General features: G+C 34.9%; 1 protein-coding gene across 6 annotated transcripts in view; it reads right to left on the bottom strand.

The window, feature by feature from the left end:
• KIF20B (kinesin family member 20B) overlaps positions 1-18,045 on the bottom strand; it is an 80,626-nt gene extending 62,581 nt beyond the window's left edge. For 5 of the 6 annotated variants that reach the window (XM_025466482.3, XM_049103517.1, XM_049103518.1 and 2 more), the window contains exons 1-11: positions 17,868-18,045; positions 15,093-15,240; positions 8,448-8,534; positions 8,211-8,327; positions 7,213-7,351; positions 6,036-6,220; positions 4,221-4,257; positions 3,291-3,518; positions 2,263-2,374; positions 1,075-1,146; positions 627-773 (exon numbers count right to left, since the gene is read on the bottom strand). In XM_025466482.3, the coding sequence (XP_025322267.3) occupies positions 627-773; positions 1,075-1,146; positions 2,263-2,374; positions 3,291-3,518; positions 4,221-4,257; positions 6,036-6,220; positions 7,213-7,351; positions 8,211-8,327; positions 8,448-8,534; positions 15,093-15,239 (1,271 nt within the window). In that variant the 5' untranslated portion in view covers position 15,240; positions 17,868-18,045. Of the gene's footprint in view, positions 1-626; positions 774-1,074; positions 1,147-2,262; positions 2,375-3,290; positions 3,519-4,220; positions 4,258-6,035; positions 6,221-7,212; positions 7,352-8,210; positions 8,328-8,447; positions 8,535-15,092; positions 15,241-15,465; positions 15,535-17,867 lie in introns of all 6 variants that reach the window. The other variant, XM_025466481.3, reaches the window with a different exon arrangement.
• Positions 18,046-18,047: the final 2 nt, after the last annotated feature.

Here is an 18,047-nt window from a genome sequence, read left to right as displayed (position 1 = left end):
AGTAAGAATGCTGATAAATTTTACAAAGAAATAATTAATCTAGCTATCATGGACTTCTAGGTTACTGATTAGTTCTGCCTATGAAAGTCATTTTCTGTTTGTTATTTTCTTTAAATACTGCTAACAATACTAATAATAATAATAACTCACTAGACAAAATGTTAAAAAAAATCACATTGAATTGGGTTGCATTTTCTAGTATAAAGCAATTTTACAATATACACCATGAAATACCTTTACTAAAAATGATGAAGGCTAATTATAATTTGCTCAGTCTAAAATACTAATTAATGCAGAAATCTATCACATCTAGAAGAAAACAATGATTTGTTAAGAATAAAGTGGTCATAGATGCTAATGACCATGAGAAGCTTATTATCTAAAGTGTCTGTTGACATATATTTGCTATGGAAAATATTATGTTTACTTGATGAGTCACTAGCATCAACTGACACTGTTTTTTATTTCAATTTTTTTAATCCAAGAACTCTAAGTATTTCTATTATAATCCATATATTGTCATTATGTAAAAGGTTAAAAACAAAAAAGAATTTTCTAAAACTAAAGTTGAAAGTTTAAATGTTATTAATAATTAATATGCCAGTAGCACTTCAAGTAACACTTACTTTGACTTTTCACTGTTTTTCAAAACATTGATACACTTCCCCAGAGTCAATAAAGAAGTGTTGATGTTACCAGTCTCTCTTAGCCTTTCCCCTTCATTCTGTGTCTTCATGGTTCTTTCTGAACCAGCAAGATCACATAAACACAATCTAAATTAACAAAAAAAAAAAAAAAAAAACACACAAAAACTATAAAAAGTTCTTCAAAACAGAACAATTCAAAATAATTACAATATATTTTTTAAGAGAGATAGAACGCATGAGTAGGGATGAGGGCAGAGGGAAAGAGAGAACTGTGAGCAGGCTCCATGCTCAGCACAGAACCCTGCACAGGGCTCAATCTCACAATCCTGAGATCTTGACCTGAGCTGAAACCAAAGTCTGACGTTTAACCAACTGAGCCACCCAAGCGCCCCCAAAATAATTACAATTTAAAGAATGCTAAACTTACTCACTGACGCGCATTACACGAGGCATTTCAGAATCTTCAATCTGTAATATTCTAATAGTGAATATGCTGTGACTAAAAGAAAATACAAAAATCAAATGGTATCTTTTAATTTCTGTATTCTAAATAGGCAAAGCAAGCAAAAAAAAAAAAAAAAAAATCAACATTTATTTCCTAATACCAGCCATACCTCCGGCATTGCATTTTCCAACTAGTTGACAGATATTTCAATCCAATGTTCCATTGTCACCTACATACTAACTCCCTAAAACCAAATACCTATCTCTCATTTAGCCCCAAATTCCTTGAACCCTCTTCTTCTCTTAACATTCAAACTTCAATTAGTGAAATAACATAATAAAATCTCTATTTACTTGCAAAAAATCGTACTATTGGTTAAAATGGTGTATGTGTATATATATATATGTATATACATGTGTATATATGTGTGTGTGTATATATATATACGTGTGTGTGTGTGTGTGTCTGTGTGTGTATATGTATAGCTAATTTTCTTCGAGTAGACACCTAAAGCAAAGCATACATTAGGCCCAAATACAGGATTATCTGGATCCTATACCATCTGCATGCCATTCTGAGCATTGGGGATGGCTCTTTCCCCCCTAAGAGACCACTTGTTTTAAACATCTCACAGCTGTTGGGCAGCCCAGGTGGCTCAGCGGTTTAGTGCCACCTTCAGCCTGGGGCATGATCCTGGAGACCCGGGATCGAGTCCCACGTCAGGCTCCCTGCATGGAGCCTGCTTCTCCCTCTGCCTGTGTCTCTCATGAATAAATAAATAAAATCTTTAAAAAATAATAGTAATAAACATCTCACTGATTAAACTTATTTCCTTTTGTCTCTCATGCCTCAATCCCTTCCTTCAAAAACATCATTCTTTAACCCCTTGAGATGCATATTGCAGGCAACTGTTACAATATTGAGCTTAGATATTCACATATAAAACAACTAAGAGATTCCATGCAAATTAGTAAATTTTGTTAGAACAAGAAATAGTCCTAATAATCTTATGTGTTTAGTGCTCTTCAGTTAAAAGAGTATTTTTTTTATGCCTATGAATTCATTTAACATATCAGAGAACCTACTAATTTAATCTTAAATTAGTTGTATTTACAATAGCACAGAATACCCTGGGTACTTCAAGTTCACATGGCAGGATTTCCTCTTTACCTCCTACTAGAAGCATTGTTTAGCTTTGTGAAGGCAACACTCTGGTGCTTTATTCCTAGTTTTAAAAGTCTATATGCTTCTTTGGAATCAGACACTTGAATCCACTGTAGATCTTTAAAAAATAAAAGAGGACACATATCACTTTAGAAAAACAGCATTGTTGTACAATGTAATCTTTTTGGAGATTTGTAACCTCTTTTCCCAAAGACATAATGAAATCTTTTAATAACACCCCTTAGGTGGAATCCATTCAGCTATTTCACATTCCACTAGAAAAATGATATACAAAAAGAAGGACATTCGAATTATTTTCCAATATTTAAGTTATAAAAACACAGATAAATGTTTTTCAACAGTAGGCTAAAGAGAAAATTAAAAATAAAAAAGATTACTTAGAATTAAACATCCAGGGGAAAAAAAAAAAAAAAAGACAAAGCATATTGTGAACTACACCTACAAAATTACCTAGATGTGAGATACTGCAGACTACAATTCCTAAGTGAATCATGAAGCCAAATTTAAAGTCATACCCGGCACTTTATAAAAGAGAAGTAGAATACAGAAAAACATCAAAGTGCATTCTTTGTACTAAGAGTAAGCATAATTATTCTGAGTTGTAAATATGTATACATATATATACACACATGTGAGTACAGGTCATGATGTTAATATGTATGTATGTACTTCCTACTTTGAGCAGTGGTTTTAAAAAGTTGAAAAAAACACCACTGTGGAAGAACAGAAACATTTCCATAGATCCACGGCAGCTATAAAGTAACAGAATAATGTGAACACCAACACACACAGCTCTTCCCAGAATCCCATCAATGATATTCAAGCAAAGCAGTATTTACATTGACCCCTATACATTCAGGTTTAATTAACATACCAAAACACACTTCCAAAGCACAAACTTTTTTTTATAATGTTGATGTTAATAATATAAAAGTTTTCGATCTCTAGTTTGATGTAACAAAGATTAGAAAGAAACTTCAGAACAATAAGATAAAAAGCACTCATTACTATACCTTTTATAAAAGAATAGCCCTTTACATCTTGCGAAAGGCGTAGTATCTTTCTCTTTTGGAACTTAGATAATACGGGAACAAACAAGTCATAAACACATTCATTGTAAATCTCAAAGAAAGAAACCCACACAGAAAATTTTATATTATTATTCATATTCAAGCTAGCTTGTTCACAGTCTTTCATTGATTCTTCAGACTCTGGGATATTCAAAGAGTTTGTTAAACTTCCTACAAAAAATACAAAAGAATAATCACAAAATTAAGAAATTGACTAAAAATGAGATGAGACAGATCAAGACTCCTAGACTCGAAAAACTAATTATCCTTAATCTTTTTAACCAGCAATGTAAAACACTTTTTGGACCAAAGCAGATGTTTAAAAAAAAAAAAAAAAAAATGTGTATTAACCAAAGGTTGGCTTCTTTTTATCTTTCTTTTCTTTTTTGAAAGAATGCCAATGGGGCAGCCCAGGTGGCTCAGCGGTTTGGCACCACCTTCAGCCCAGGGCATGATCCAGAGACCCACATCGGGCTCCCTGCATGGAGCCTGCTTGTCCCTCTGCCTGTGTCTCTGCCTTTCTCTCTCTCTCTGTTTCTCATGAATAAATAAAATCTTACAAAGAAAAAAAAAGAAAGTTAAAAAAATAAAAAAAGAAAGAATGCCAATGAACCAAACTGACGTTACATGTAAAAGACAAAGAAAAAATATTATCTCTTGAATTCTAAATGAAAGTTACAAGTGAAAGGAATTCTCTGTGATATTAAATCCAAATAAAACTTTACAGTGTTATTTCATATTGTTATGTACCATTTTCTAAGAATTACTGTGATTAAAAAAATTAAATCATTAGGAGTGATTCAAAAATTAAAAGCTACAAGTGTATTTCATATAATCAACATTTGAAAAGTAAATGGAGAAAGGAAACCTTACCATAAAGACTTTCATAACTATCATTCTGCATCACAACCTAAAAGGAACAACATTTTTTTAAGTTAAATACCATTTTTAGTTGAGATTAAATAGCCAGTATATCATATCTATCCGAGAAAGTCACTAACCAAACCACAACCTTTCATCTACTCAATTCAAAGACTTATTAATCCTTTCCCCTAGTTAAATAACACAGTCTCATAATAAGAAATCTGGGAAACTACAGAAAAGTATTAAAAAGAATATCATCTCAAAAAAAATAAATAAATAAAAATAAAAAAATAAAAAATAAAAAGAATATCATCACATCCCTGTCACTCACAATTATTAGTAATATTTCAATATGTTCCTTCCTATCATTTTCCCCACATTTATTACATTGAAAGCTTTTACTTTTACTCGCTGTAATTAAAAATTATTTGTAAACAAATAATGGTGGCTATGTAACTGAATAGATGTGAAATGACTTAATTATTCTATCAAGAATATTTAGATTATTTACAAAGTTTTGTCAGTAAAAATAATACTAAGATAAAAATCTTCATTTATAATTTTTTTCTTCTGCATTCTAATTATTTCCTTAGGACGTATCCCTAAGTGTGAATTAGTGGATAAAAAAACATGGAAAATGTTTTTAAAGTCCTACAGTACTGCCAAACTCCTTTTAAAAACACATTTTACAATGTACGAAAGCATGATTTCATTTTTTAAATATTTTAATAGCTTCGTAGGTAATACAATGTTTTAACTGGATAACTTGTAAGACAAATTTTTTTCATTATTAATGACTTCAATTTCCTCTAAGAGGGGCACCTGGGTGGCTCAGCGGTTGAGTGTATGCCTTCGGCTCAGGTCGTGATCCCAGAGTCCTGGGATCAAGTCCCACATCAGGTTCCCTGCAGGGACCCTGCTTTTCCTTCTGCCTATGTCTCTGTCTCTCTGTCTCTCATGAATAAATAAATAAGATCTTTAAAAAAAAAAAATCCTGTAATTACCTACTAATCTCTATAATTTTTAAACTATTTTAATTCAGAAATCATAATCATGGACTCTGGGCTTTGAACTCCACTGAGCAAAAAATCTTTTATTACTTTGAAACCCTGATTTCTAAATCTTAAAAAAGAAAAACCCCACCAAAAAATAAATAAATAAAAAAAAATAAATAAAAAATAAAAAAAAGAAAAAAGAAAAAAAAAAAAAGAAAAAAAAAAAAAGAAAAACCCCACCAATATTTTGCAACTATCTATAAAAATTGTTAATAGTTTTAACAATCTTGAAGAGGATAAATGTCTGAAAAAAAAAACATAAAATCCAAAAGAAACAGGAAGAATAGACAAATATACCTTTACAAAAAGCATTTTGTGAAAAACTACTAGAGAAAAGAGACCAATACATAACCTAACAGATAAATGTTATAAGAAAGTTTCACTTTTTACTTCTCATATCCCTTGTTTATTAGATTTTGTGTGTACAAATTACTTTTACTTCTATAATTTTAAATTTTAGTTTTAATTTTTAAAATTTACTTTTTAAAAAAATTTTGAATCATTACAGAACTATTTCTACAACAACCAAAAAAGATTTTAGAACCATTTACATTTGTATTGTTTAAACATTTCTGCTATTTGTAAGATATAAGGCAAAAAGAGAAGTCTTCAAACAAATTTATATTTTTCTTTAAAAAAAAAAAAAAAAAAAGACAACCAACCATCACCAACACCACCAGGAAATATTCTAATATAGGCTGAAACAAAGTAAAGAGCTTATAAAAGATCATGATGTATATATTTTTCACATACTAGACTACTTCCATACCTCTTTAATTTGCCGAAGCAATGCACTTTTGCTAGCAACCTCTTCTTTCTCTTGGTATGGTGATAACCGTAAATATTCTCTAGATCTATGTGGTTTAAGGTTCATCTTTGTATATAGTCTTTCCTGAAGACTATCAAATAATACATTCAAAGTTCGCGGCAGAATACCAATATTTTCTTCTGTGCCTGTGAAAAGAATTTTTGTTTTATACTCGCTTAGAGTAGTAGGAAAGTGCAAATGTTCCTGGATTACCAATGCTCCTTTTATACCACCAACAAGCAAGAATGGACAACTAAGACAAAAGCAAGAGAAGCTGAAGGATTATTCAGTTTTCCATCACTTTGCTATTCATTGTATAATGGGTATTTTATCAACTATTATACTGATGCAAACCTGAAATTTTACATTGAGATCACGCCATAAGATTTGCAATTACCCATAATCACAACGTATAAAAGTAAACAAAATGCCAAAATGATTCCCTGGGTATCCATACTTAATTCACTGCATCACATAAATCCTTTTCCTGAACTTTTATCATCTAATAATTCTCTATCATACTGGGAAAGTAATTTCACAAATGAATTAAATCAACCTGAATCAAAAGCCACTGGCAGGGATCCCTGGATGGCGCAGCAGTTTGGCGCCTGCCTTTGGCCCAGGGCGCAATCCTGGAGACCCGGGATCTAGTCCCACATCGGGCTCCTGGTGCATGGGGCCTGCTTCTCCCTCTGCCTGTGTCTCTGCCTCTCTCTCTCTCTGTGACTATCATAAATAAATAGATAAATAAATACCTTAAAAAATTTAAAAAGAAAAAAAAAAGCCACTGGCAATACACATTCAATATGCTATTACTATCAGAGAGGGTGACAGAACATGAGAGACACCTAACTCTGGGAAACGAACAAGGGGTGGTGGAAAAGGAGGTGGGCGGGGGGTTGGGGTGACTGGGTGACGGGCACTGAGGGGGGCACTTGACAGGATGAGCACTGGGTGTTATGCTATATGTTGGCAAATTGAACTCCAATAAAAAGAAATTTAAAGGAAATATATATGCTATTACTATTAAAAATGGAGCAAATGTACGAGGTAATGGAAACATAATTACATGGAAGTATTATGAGAATGAGTAAACATTAGTGCTTTTTTCTTTTCTGGCAAAAATAATACATATTACCTTGAAACGTATACGTTTTTCCTGAATTGGTTAGCCCATAAGTAAAAATCAGCCGACTTTGTCCTTTCAAGAGGTCCTTCACTGGCTGCATAATGCAACCCTGGAAGAATTCCTTCTGTGTAGTTTCTGGGCCAAAAACCTAATAAGCATTTTTTAAAACAAGTCTTTTTAGAAAATTCAAGTAAATGTTTACAATCAATTCTACCCTATAACTCATGTTTTAACAAAATTTATTTTTTTAGGTTTATTTATTTATTTAAGTATCTCTACAGCCAACCAACATGGGGCTAAAACTCATGACCCTGAGATCAAGAGTTGTATGTTCCCCCAACTAAGCCAGCCAGGCACCCCTCATGTTTCAAAAATTTAAAAGATTTCTTTTGGGATCCCTGGGTGGCGCAGCGGTTTGGCGCCTGCCTTTGGCCCAGGGCGCGATCCTGGAGACCCGGGATCGAATCCCACGTCGGGCTCCCGGTGCATGGAGCCTGCTTCTCCCTCTGCCTGTGTCTCTGTGCCTCTCTCTCTCTCTGTGACTATCATAAATAAATAAAAATTTAAAAAAAATAAAATAAAATAAAATAAAATAAAATAAAATAAAATAAAATAAAAGATTTCTTTTATAAGATACACTTAAGATAGGTGCCATAGCCCCAACTCTCACAAATATACATAATAGTTTACTGTCAAAAAGTTTTCAAGATAGAAATCCAACCTAGTAAATCAAGTTTTCATTGAAAATTTAAAAGTACATCTCTTAAAACAAAAAGGGTTTAAAAAACACTATACAGGAATTTATTCCCTTCCAATTACATATTTACAAACCTGAAATTTGGGTTCTACTCTTAAGAAAAAAAATACCATACAAGTGCCTAACACCTAAGTCCCACAAGCACATGATATATATATATAGTTCATTATATATAATTATGTAGCTATTTAGCCTAAGCCAAATTTCTTCTACTTAAAAGAAAAATCTTCAGTTTCACATAAGTACTTACCTTGGAGAAAGTAAATTTCTGTGCCATCTGCCCAGAGCTTTTCTCACTTAACCGACCAAGGATGCTCTGAGGATCTTTCAGCAAAAGAGTCTGTGAGTCCAACATATACACACAGCCCTAGAACACATACATACGTACATGCATACATACATAAATAAAGTCCCACAATAAATATATAAAAACAATGGTATTTTGTCCATTTAATTAAAGTAAAATCCAGTTAAAGTCAACACAAACCTCAGACTCGTGTTCTTTTTCTGACTGTGTAAATGGTCTTATCCGAAGATAAACCTGGAGATAATCTTTGGATTCCAAACTATTTGCCTTAAAAAGAACAAAATAACTGTATTTTTAAAATGCAAAATATGGCTTTTCAGAAATCACCTTTCTTTAAAGTGGCTATTACATAACAAGCTGAGACTATACAGAACCTCTAAGCAAACAGTGATTCTTCTGTTTGTAACCGTTTTCTACGTCTAAAGAGAAGTAAATCTGCTTTAAAAAATATACCACAAAAGACTCAGTTTCCTCTACCTTTTATATTTATACTTGAAGTTTACAATATATCTCTTTTCCATAAGATCCTAACCTTTACACTAAACACAAATAACAGGGCTCTAAGTCACTAAAACACAGTATTCTAGAATAAACAACATGCAACCAGAATAGTCTATTATCCCAAATGTTCAATTCTATCCAAAAAATTTTTTTTTTTTTTTTTTTTTTTTTTTTTGCTCTACAGCATTCTCTTTATTCCTGACTTTGGGAAGAAATGAGTTTAGCTCATTTTTAAAAGTAATTCTAAAGAAATGTGGTTTTTGTCCTAAGTAAAAAGGAAACAATTACTAAATACAACTTGCTAAAAAAAACACACAAAAACTAGAAAATCTTAACATAGTTGAATATCTATTAAAGAAATTCAACTTATATTCAAATAAACAAAATAATTCCCAAAAAACCTCCCAGCCTTGGTAATTCACTAGCCTAACTTCTCTCAAACACTTTAGGATAAATCGTACAAATCACAGAGAGGCCTTCAAGAAAATAAAGGGAACACTTTTCAACTAATTTTGAGTATGAAATAAACTTCACACCACCATCTGACAAAGATATCCCCAGAAAAAAATTCCAGAATAATATCCCTAATTAAGACACGTGCAAAAATTCCCTAAAAAGTATTAACCAATATATAAAATAGAATAACATATCCTGACCAAAAATGTTTTACCTCAGAAATGCAAGGTCAGTTTAGCATTCAAAAATCAATTTATGGGCAGCCTGGGTGGCTCAGCAGTTTAGTACCACCTTCAGCCCAGGGCGTGATCCTGGGGACCTGGGATCAAGTCCCACATCGGACTCCCTGCATGGAGCCTGCTTCTCCCTCTGCCTGTGTCTCTGACTCTCTCTCTCTGTCTCTCATAAATAAATAAATAAGTAATCTTTTAAAAAATCAATTTGGGTAAATAACCGTATTTTAAAAAAATAAAGAAATGTTTATCCCTACCAGATGTAAAAAAGTGGGGGGTGGGGCATTTGAATGATTACATGAAATTGACGTAAGTATTCAACATCCATTCATAATAATTCACAGCAAAGTAGAATAGACAGGAATTTCTTTCAGACAAAGGGCATTTATAAAAATCTACAGCTAATATCATCCTTAATGATGAAAGACTGAATCTAAGATGAATAGCAAGGTAAGTAACAAGACAAGGATTTCTGCTCTCACCGTTGTTTTTTTTTTAATTTATTTATTCATGAGAGACACAGAGAGGCAGAGACAGAGGCAGAAGAGAAGCAGGATCCCCGCGGGGAGCCCGATGAAAGACTCTATCCCAGGACCTGAGATCAGGACCTGAGGCGAAGGCAGATGCTCAACCACTGAAACACCCAGGTGCCCTGCTCTCACCATTTTTACTCAACTCTGTACTAGAGGTTCTAGTAAATGTAATCAGGAAAAACGAGAGAGAGACAGAGAGAGAGGAAGAGAAGAGAGAGAAGAGAAGAGAAGAGAAGAGAAGAGAAGAGAAGAGAAGAGAAGAGAAGAGAAGAGAAGAGAAAAGAGAAGAAAAGAAGAGAAAAGAAAAGAAAAGAAAAGAAGAGAAAAGGAAAGGGCATCCAGATTGGGGAAAAAAAAAATTCTCTTCATTCACAGACATTAACATTTATATATAAAAATCAACCAGAATCTACAAAAACGTTACTAGAACTATTAAATGAGTTTAGCAATATAACAAAATACATGATCAAAATGCAAAATCAATTATTCTTTTATATATTGGGAAGAAAGTCAGAAACAGATTTTAAAAACCAATACTATTTGGAATAGCATCAAAAATCATGAAATACCTAAGGGATAAATCTGACAAAAGATGTGAAAGACCCATGCTCTGGAAACTGCAAAACAGTGTTCAAAGAAATTAAAGGAGACTAAAAGAAATTGAGATACACCTTGTTCACTGTTTGGTAAACTCAATATTGTTATCAATTCTTCCAAAACTGAACTACGGATTCAATGCAACTGCAATCAAAATCCCAAGAGGCATATGTTGTGGCAACTGACAATCTCATTTAAAAATTCACATAGTGGAAAAAAAAAAAAAAAAAAATTCACATAGTGGGCAGCCCGGGTGGCTCAGTGGTTTGGCACTGTCTCCAGCCCAGGGCGTGATCCTGGAGACCCTGGGATCGAGTCCCACATCGGACTCCCTGCAGGGAGCCTGCTTCTCCCTCTGTGTCTCTGACTCTCTCCCTGTGTCTCTCATGAATAAATAAAATCTTTAAAAAAAAATAATAAAAATAAAACAAATAAAAATTCACGTTGCATTCACTGATGACCTCTACCTCTGAAACTAATAATATGCTATATGTTAATTTACTGAATTTAAATTTTTTAAAAATCTAAATAAAATCTTTAAAACAGAAACAAAATTATAAATAATAAACAAACAAACATGGAAATGATACTGAGGTCCAAGCAACCGCAATACATACAGAAAAAACTTTAATGATAAAAGCTACATTTTCACGCCCAGCTTGTTTTCTTTTTTCTAAAATGACAGAATGTCCAGCCCATTTATGGAAACCTGGTAACCACATAAGTATATTTCTTATTGGCCTCTTCTGTCCATACCAGCTCCTAAACTGTCAAAATAATTCTGCTGAGAGATTTTCAATGAAAGGGGAAGAAAAGGAATGGGTTTTAATTTCAGGAAAATTGAACAAATATAACACTCTTTTCAGCATATCTTGCAAACCTACTCACTACAAATAAAGTATACGCATTTTAAAGTTTCAAAAAAAAATTTTTTTAAGATTTTTTTTTATTTACTTATTCATGAGAGACACAGAGAGAAACAGAGAGGCAGAGGCACAGGAGGCTCCATGCACGGAGCCCAATGTGGGACTCAATCCTGGGTCTCCAGGGTCACGCCCTGGGGCTGACGGCGGCACTAAACCGCTGAGCCACCCAGGCTGCCCTCAAAAAAATTTTTTAATTAAAATTCACATAGCGGGGCACCTGGGTGGCTCACTTGGTTAAGCATCCAACTCTTGATTTCAGCTCAGGTCCTGATCTGAGCTCAGGTCCTGATCTCAGGGTCCTGAGTTCAAGCCCTGCCTGGAATGGAGCCTACTTAAAAAAAAAAAAAAAAATCCAACAGGAATGCAAAGTATCTAGAATAGTCAAAACAGCTATGAAAAAGAAATTTGGTGGGCTAACATAACACACCTGATTTCAACACTACAGTGATCAAAATGGTGGGGTACTGGCAGAAAGACAGACAAATCAATGAGACAGAATACTCAGAAATAAACTCCCACATAGGACATCTGATTTATGATAAATATAGAAAGGAAATGCAGTACAGAAAGCACAGCTTTTTCTACAAATCATGCTAGAACTGGATACTTAATACGTAAAAAAATAAGAATTTGGATACACACCTCACATTGTATATAAAAATTAATTCAAAATGGATCATATCCTAAATATAAAATAAATCCGTAAAACTTCTAAAAGAACACACAGAAGAAAATCTTTGTGACCTTGAGTTAGGCAAAGATTTCTTAAATATGAAACCAAAAGGACAATCCATAATAGAAAGAAATGATAAAGTTAAAACTTTTGTTCTTCAAAAAACACTATTATGGGATAACAGGCATGCCACAGACTAGGAAAAAATATTTACAAAGTACGTATCTGATAAACAGATGCAGCTGAAAATATAAAGAACACTTAAATAATAATATAAAAACAACCAAATTTTTTTAAATAGTCAAAGATTTAAATTGACACTTAACCAAAAATACACTAGTGACAAATAATTACATGAAAACATATTTAACATCTTTAATTAATAAGTAAATGCAAATACCAACATGATGGCAACACATCTACTAGAACTACTAAGAATAAAGACTGCCCAGAAAAGCCAATATAAAATTGAAGGAGAAAAACAAAGCTGGAGGACTGACGCTATCCAACTTCAAGACATACTATAAAGCTACAGTAATTAAGAGAGCATGGAATTTGCAAAAGAACAGAAACAATGAAACAGAATATAGAGCCCAGAAATAGATGCACATAAATACAGTCTACTCATCTTTAACAAAGAAGCAAAGTAGGGGGATCCCTGGGTGGCTCAGGGGTTTAGCGCCTGCCTTCGCCTTAGGGCATGATCCTGGAGTTCCGGGATCGAGTCCCATGTGGGGCTCCCTGCTTCTCCCTCTGCCGATGTCTCTGCCTCTCTTTCTCTCTGTCTCTCATGAATAAATAAATAAAATCTTAAAAAAAAAAAAAAAAAAAAAAAAAAAGCAAAGCCAATACAATGGAGCAAAAACAAGTCTTTTCAACAAATGGTGCTACAACAACTGAATATCCACATGTAAAATAATCAACCTAGAAAAATTAATCTTTGACACCTTGCAAAAATTAACTTAAAATGGATACAACTCTAAATCTAAAACACAAACTACTAAAATCCTAGAAAATCCAAATGACCTTGAGTTTGACAATGACTTTTTAGATTCAACATCAAAGGCATTCCCTAGCTTGTAAGCAATACAAAATCAGGCCACTGCTTATGGATCCTCGTGTTAAGTGAAAGAAGGCAGACATAAAAGACTACATAATGCATGGTTCCATGTATATACCAAGAGGTACTTCTCCTTTGCTCCCTTCTTTACTTTCTTTCTTGATTTTTTTTTTTTTTTTTTTTTAAGATTTATTTATTTGGGCAGCCTGGGTGGCTCAGCGGTTTAGCGCCACCTTCAGTCCAGGGCATGATCCTGGAGACCTGGGATCAAGTCCCACGTCAGGTTCCCTGCATAGAGCCTGCTTATCCCTCTGCCTGTGTCTCTGCCTCTCTCTCTGTGTGTCTCTCATGAATAAATAAAATCTTAAAAAAAAAAAAAAAAGATTTATTTATTTATTTGAGGGGGCATGCATAAAGAGGAGGAGAGAGAGAATCCCAAGCAGACTCCCACTGAGTGCAGAGCCTCCATGTAGGGCTTGATCCTATGACCCTGAGATCATGACCTGAGCTGAAATCAAGAGTTGGATGCTCAACTGACTGAGACACCCAGGCAACCCTCTTTCTTGATTTATGATTAAATGAGCTCACGTTAAAAAAAAAAAAAAAAAAAACCTCACATATGATATTAATTATTCTTTTTATTTATGTTCTCTTTCCCCTTCCATTATTCTTTATAAAATGGGTTAGTCCATCTCTCTAAGGCATCAAAATTAACACAAAAATGTAACAAATAGAATATAAATGGATTGAAAAATAAATATATAAGAAATAGAGCCTAGAAGCACCTGGGTGGCTCAGTCAATTAAGTGGCTGATTCTTGATTTCCGCCCAGATCATGATCTCAGGCTCCAGGTCCAGCTTGGGAGTCTGCTTATAGTTCCTTCTTCTTCTTCCTCTGCCCCTCCCCCTGCTCAAGCACGCGCGCTCTCTCTCTCTCTCACTCTCTCTCCATCTCTTAAATAAAAAATTAATAAATAAGGGACACTTGGGTGGCTCAGCGGTTGAGCATTTGCCTTTGGCTCAGGTTGTGATCCCAGAGTCCCGAGATCGAGTCCCACATCAGGTTTCCTGCATGAAACCTGCTTCTCCCTCTGCCTATGTCTCTGCCTCTCTCTCTGTATCTCTCATGAATAAATAAAATCTAAATAAATAAATAAATAAAGTCTAGAAAGACACACAACAAACAGTAGAAGTAGGTAGGGTGTAGAAGGAAGGACTTTTACTTTTTAAACACAATTCAGTTATTTTAACTGAGGCCTGCAATTCCTAGGGGCATAGTGGAATATTTTACATTTCTGAGGAAATCACAGCAGTATTTAACATATGCTGAACACCATGAACTATTAGCTCAAAGTTCAACATTAGACCACACTACTTCTTTTATTGTCTTATCGTGGTGAAGTTTTTTCAGTGCTGTGATAAAAAAAAAAAAAAAAAAACCACACACACACACACAAGTACTATCCCAAAACAAAGAGGAATAGTTACAAGGTTGGCAATATCTAATCTGATTCCAAAGCTTGAAAGGCTATGAAGTATCCTAAAGGTATTATCATTACAGTAAATAACTGTAGTAATTAAAGAATAATTTTTTTACATTTACATTAATTGTTGTCAAATGGCTCTTGGTTAAGGTATAAATAGTTACATATTAAGTTGTTTGGATCTACTCCTTGGAAGAACTGTTACCTATTTAGGGTGCCATGAAAAAAATTACTGACATAGAAGGTTGCCTCAAACCCACAAAGTCTGGAAAGCTCTGATCATACATGTCTGCAAGTGTGTGTGGGCCACACACATTTTCACTAAATCATGATAATCAACATAATATTTTTCTAGTACTTACCTCAGTGCTTGAAGCAACTAAGGAAAATTCACGAGAGAGATTAAGCTTAATGCCATCAAAATTTATTTCCGAAGGTCTTGCAATTGGGTCAGCACTAAACACATAAGATGGTCTAAGCACTCCATCTTGATTTAAATTAGATTCCATTCTGCAAGAATGACAGAATTTTAGATAACTTTAATAAATTAGCATATAAGCCACCCATTGTCTAAGAAATCTGAGTCCAGATCACTACTTATCCCCATATAGCCAGATTTCCAGAGAAGGAAAACATTACATTGCTTCATCTATGAAGCATGGAAAAGATGCTGACCCATGGAAAAGACTAATGATCAAATTATTTAGATTCTGAAACAAAAAATATTGGACACACCTTCTCATGGCTATTCACATGATCCAAACAGGTAGATCCATCCAAAGAGATTTCGTAAGTAAAGGCAGTCTATTAATGAAGACAGTATAAATCATTCAATCTCTGCCTGAAATACTCTCAAAAATCAAATGAGAGTAAATTATAATCTTGTGTTATTCTGGTTATTCAATGTCTTCGGAGAATGTTACTTCCAAATTTTGTAATGTTTTAGCGTTTAGAAATTAAACTCCTTTATCTCGACAATTGAACTTTTTCAACTGAATTCTTCCAAATAATGCAAGCGAAACAGTGTATGTAAACACATTCAAAACAGTACCAGACACACTGTAAGTCTTAAAAATTAAGGTGAATATGGAATACTGCATCAAAATGTTACAACTAAATTAAAAATCAAGTTACTAATAAAGGTATACTTAAGGTAACATTAACTAAAAAAAATTTAACATTCTGATACTTATTGACAATCCACTAAGTGTCTATGCCAGGGAGAAAGAGAGCTCCCTGCTGTTCTCTGACAATATTATGAAATATCCAAAATGGTGACTCCCAAACTACAGTTCCTGGCTCAGAAAGGTAGTAATGAGCATCCATACGTGTTATATAAAAAAGCCAAAGATGGCTCCTGTATATTGGCCCTCCCTATGTCGTTTACTTCTTCACAGAAGACCGGAAACATTCATTCAAAAGCCTATTAGGTGCCAGACTCAAATTTTTACACATCATTTTGCTTTCACTATAGCCCAAATAACCTTTTGGTTTTTTAAGTCATTAGAGCCTAAGTTTGCACATCCCATGAAACTGCACACAACTTGTACTGATCACAAACTCAGGACTATAAAGACCAAGCCACTGATGTCAGTTTTCTGACCCCAGGATCCCCCGTTGTGCAGCTGTGCAAAATCACTTAAGACCATAACCCGTAAATTTAATTCTTCCTCCCCCCTCCTCTCCCAACTCCCTAGTTCCCTTGCCTTTTTCCCCTTCTAGATGGTGGGCCCTCACTCTAGCTTCTGGAAGGTCCCATGCTGTGGGGGATTTCCCCTGCATGCAATCCTATCAAAGTGCTACTCCAATAAAGCTCCTTGTGTGATAGGGCCACACTGTGGTCATATCTCTTCTCTGTGATCAGCCCTAAAGCCCACAAACTCAATACAACAAGGTTGTTTTTGTTTTTCTGTTTTTCCTAAATCTCAAAAAGACAAAGGAAATTATTTACCTTCAACAAAGTCCAGCAAACTGCAGGTATCAACCAACTATACACTTACAAAGTTAAGTGTCTTGGTTGCTTTTGTATTTACTGTATTAATCAATGACATAATAAAAATGGGATAATTATGTCAATGCTGCTTGACAGAATATTTCAAACATGTCATGTATAGGTGAAAATTAAGAAAAGGGTATCTGTTAGAGTAAAAGTAACCACTCATCTAGAACATGGGGGAAAGTTTGCCCCCAAAAGAGTTTGTAAAAACATTTAAGCACTGGCTTGACATTACATTAACTCAGATTTTATGGAAATGCCCAGGAAATCAGAAGATAGATTCCCCTCTTTTCTTTCAATTAATTTTTGGTCTCAAAAGAAGCCTATCACCTAACTGATGTGTCCTTTATATGATTTTACAACTTGGGTCTTGGACTTATAATAAAAGATATATACTGTTACCTCTGCTTCCGAGTAAACATGCTACCTCGTTTTAAAAACAAAGACAAACCTGAAGCTTTAAGCAAGAATTGCTTAAGGCATGAACTTGTGCCAACTAATCCCTCAGCAAGAATATTAGTTTGTCGGGCGAGAATCACCGAAGCTTCAGGAAGTGGAACGAGTTGGGGGCAACATTCTAAACATGGGGATGCGAGCAGTCATTAAATTCGCCTCGTACACACCCGTCCACTTGGTACTGCAAAACCTAAGGGCAAGCCCCAGGCAGCGGCAACAGCCTGGAAATAAACGCACAGACCGCCACCACAGCGCTCCGCGCAAAATGAGGTCTTATCACCTGCCAAGCAAACTACCCACCTCGGGGATTCAGAATTAAATAAGCTTGTTAAGGGAGGTCTAGGCCTCAATAACAGCAGCAAAGCAATAATGAAACATTAACGACTGCAAACACTTGGTGTCTACTACATACTGGCACGGTTTCTGCAACTTTACGTATTATTTTATCTTTAGAAGAGCCTTTACTACCCCTTTAACAGATGACCCAGAGAGATTAAATATGTTGCTTTGTCTCATTCACGTAACATGCGGTGGAGACAAGATTTAAGCCCCAACCCAAGCAGTATGGCTCAACCCTACGCTGCGCAGGCGGGGCCCACGGTGCCCCAGAAGCGCCCATAGCTCTACAACCCAGGTCCTGAGAGGAATCTCAGGGGCACCGCGATCCCCACGGGAAGGTACTCACATGTCAGTGCCGTCTCCCAGCCTCAGGCAGCGTATGTGCACAGTCACCCACCTCCTTCCTCGCACCCTCAACTGGGCGGACCCCTTCACCTGCAAAGTTGCCCGGCCGGCCTGACCTGCGCGCAGCGCCGCGATGTTTTCCTTTTCAAATTCAAACAATGGCGGCGAAGCCGCCGCACGG

This window comes from Canis lupus, chromosome 28 (assembly GCF_003254725.2).
Source record: "Canis lupus dingo isolate Sandy chromosome 28, ASM325472v2, whole genome shotgun sequence".
NCBI classification, from domain to species: domain Eukaryota; kingdom Metazoa; phylum Chordata; class Mammalia; order Carnivora; family Canidae; genus Canis; species Canis lupus.
The sequence above is the reverse complement of the archived record's forward strand: the minus strand, read 5'-3'. Positions and strand labels throughout refer to the sequence as shown.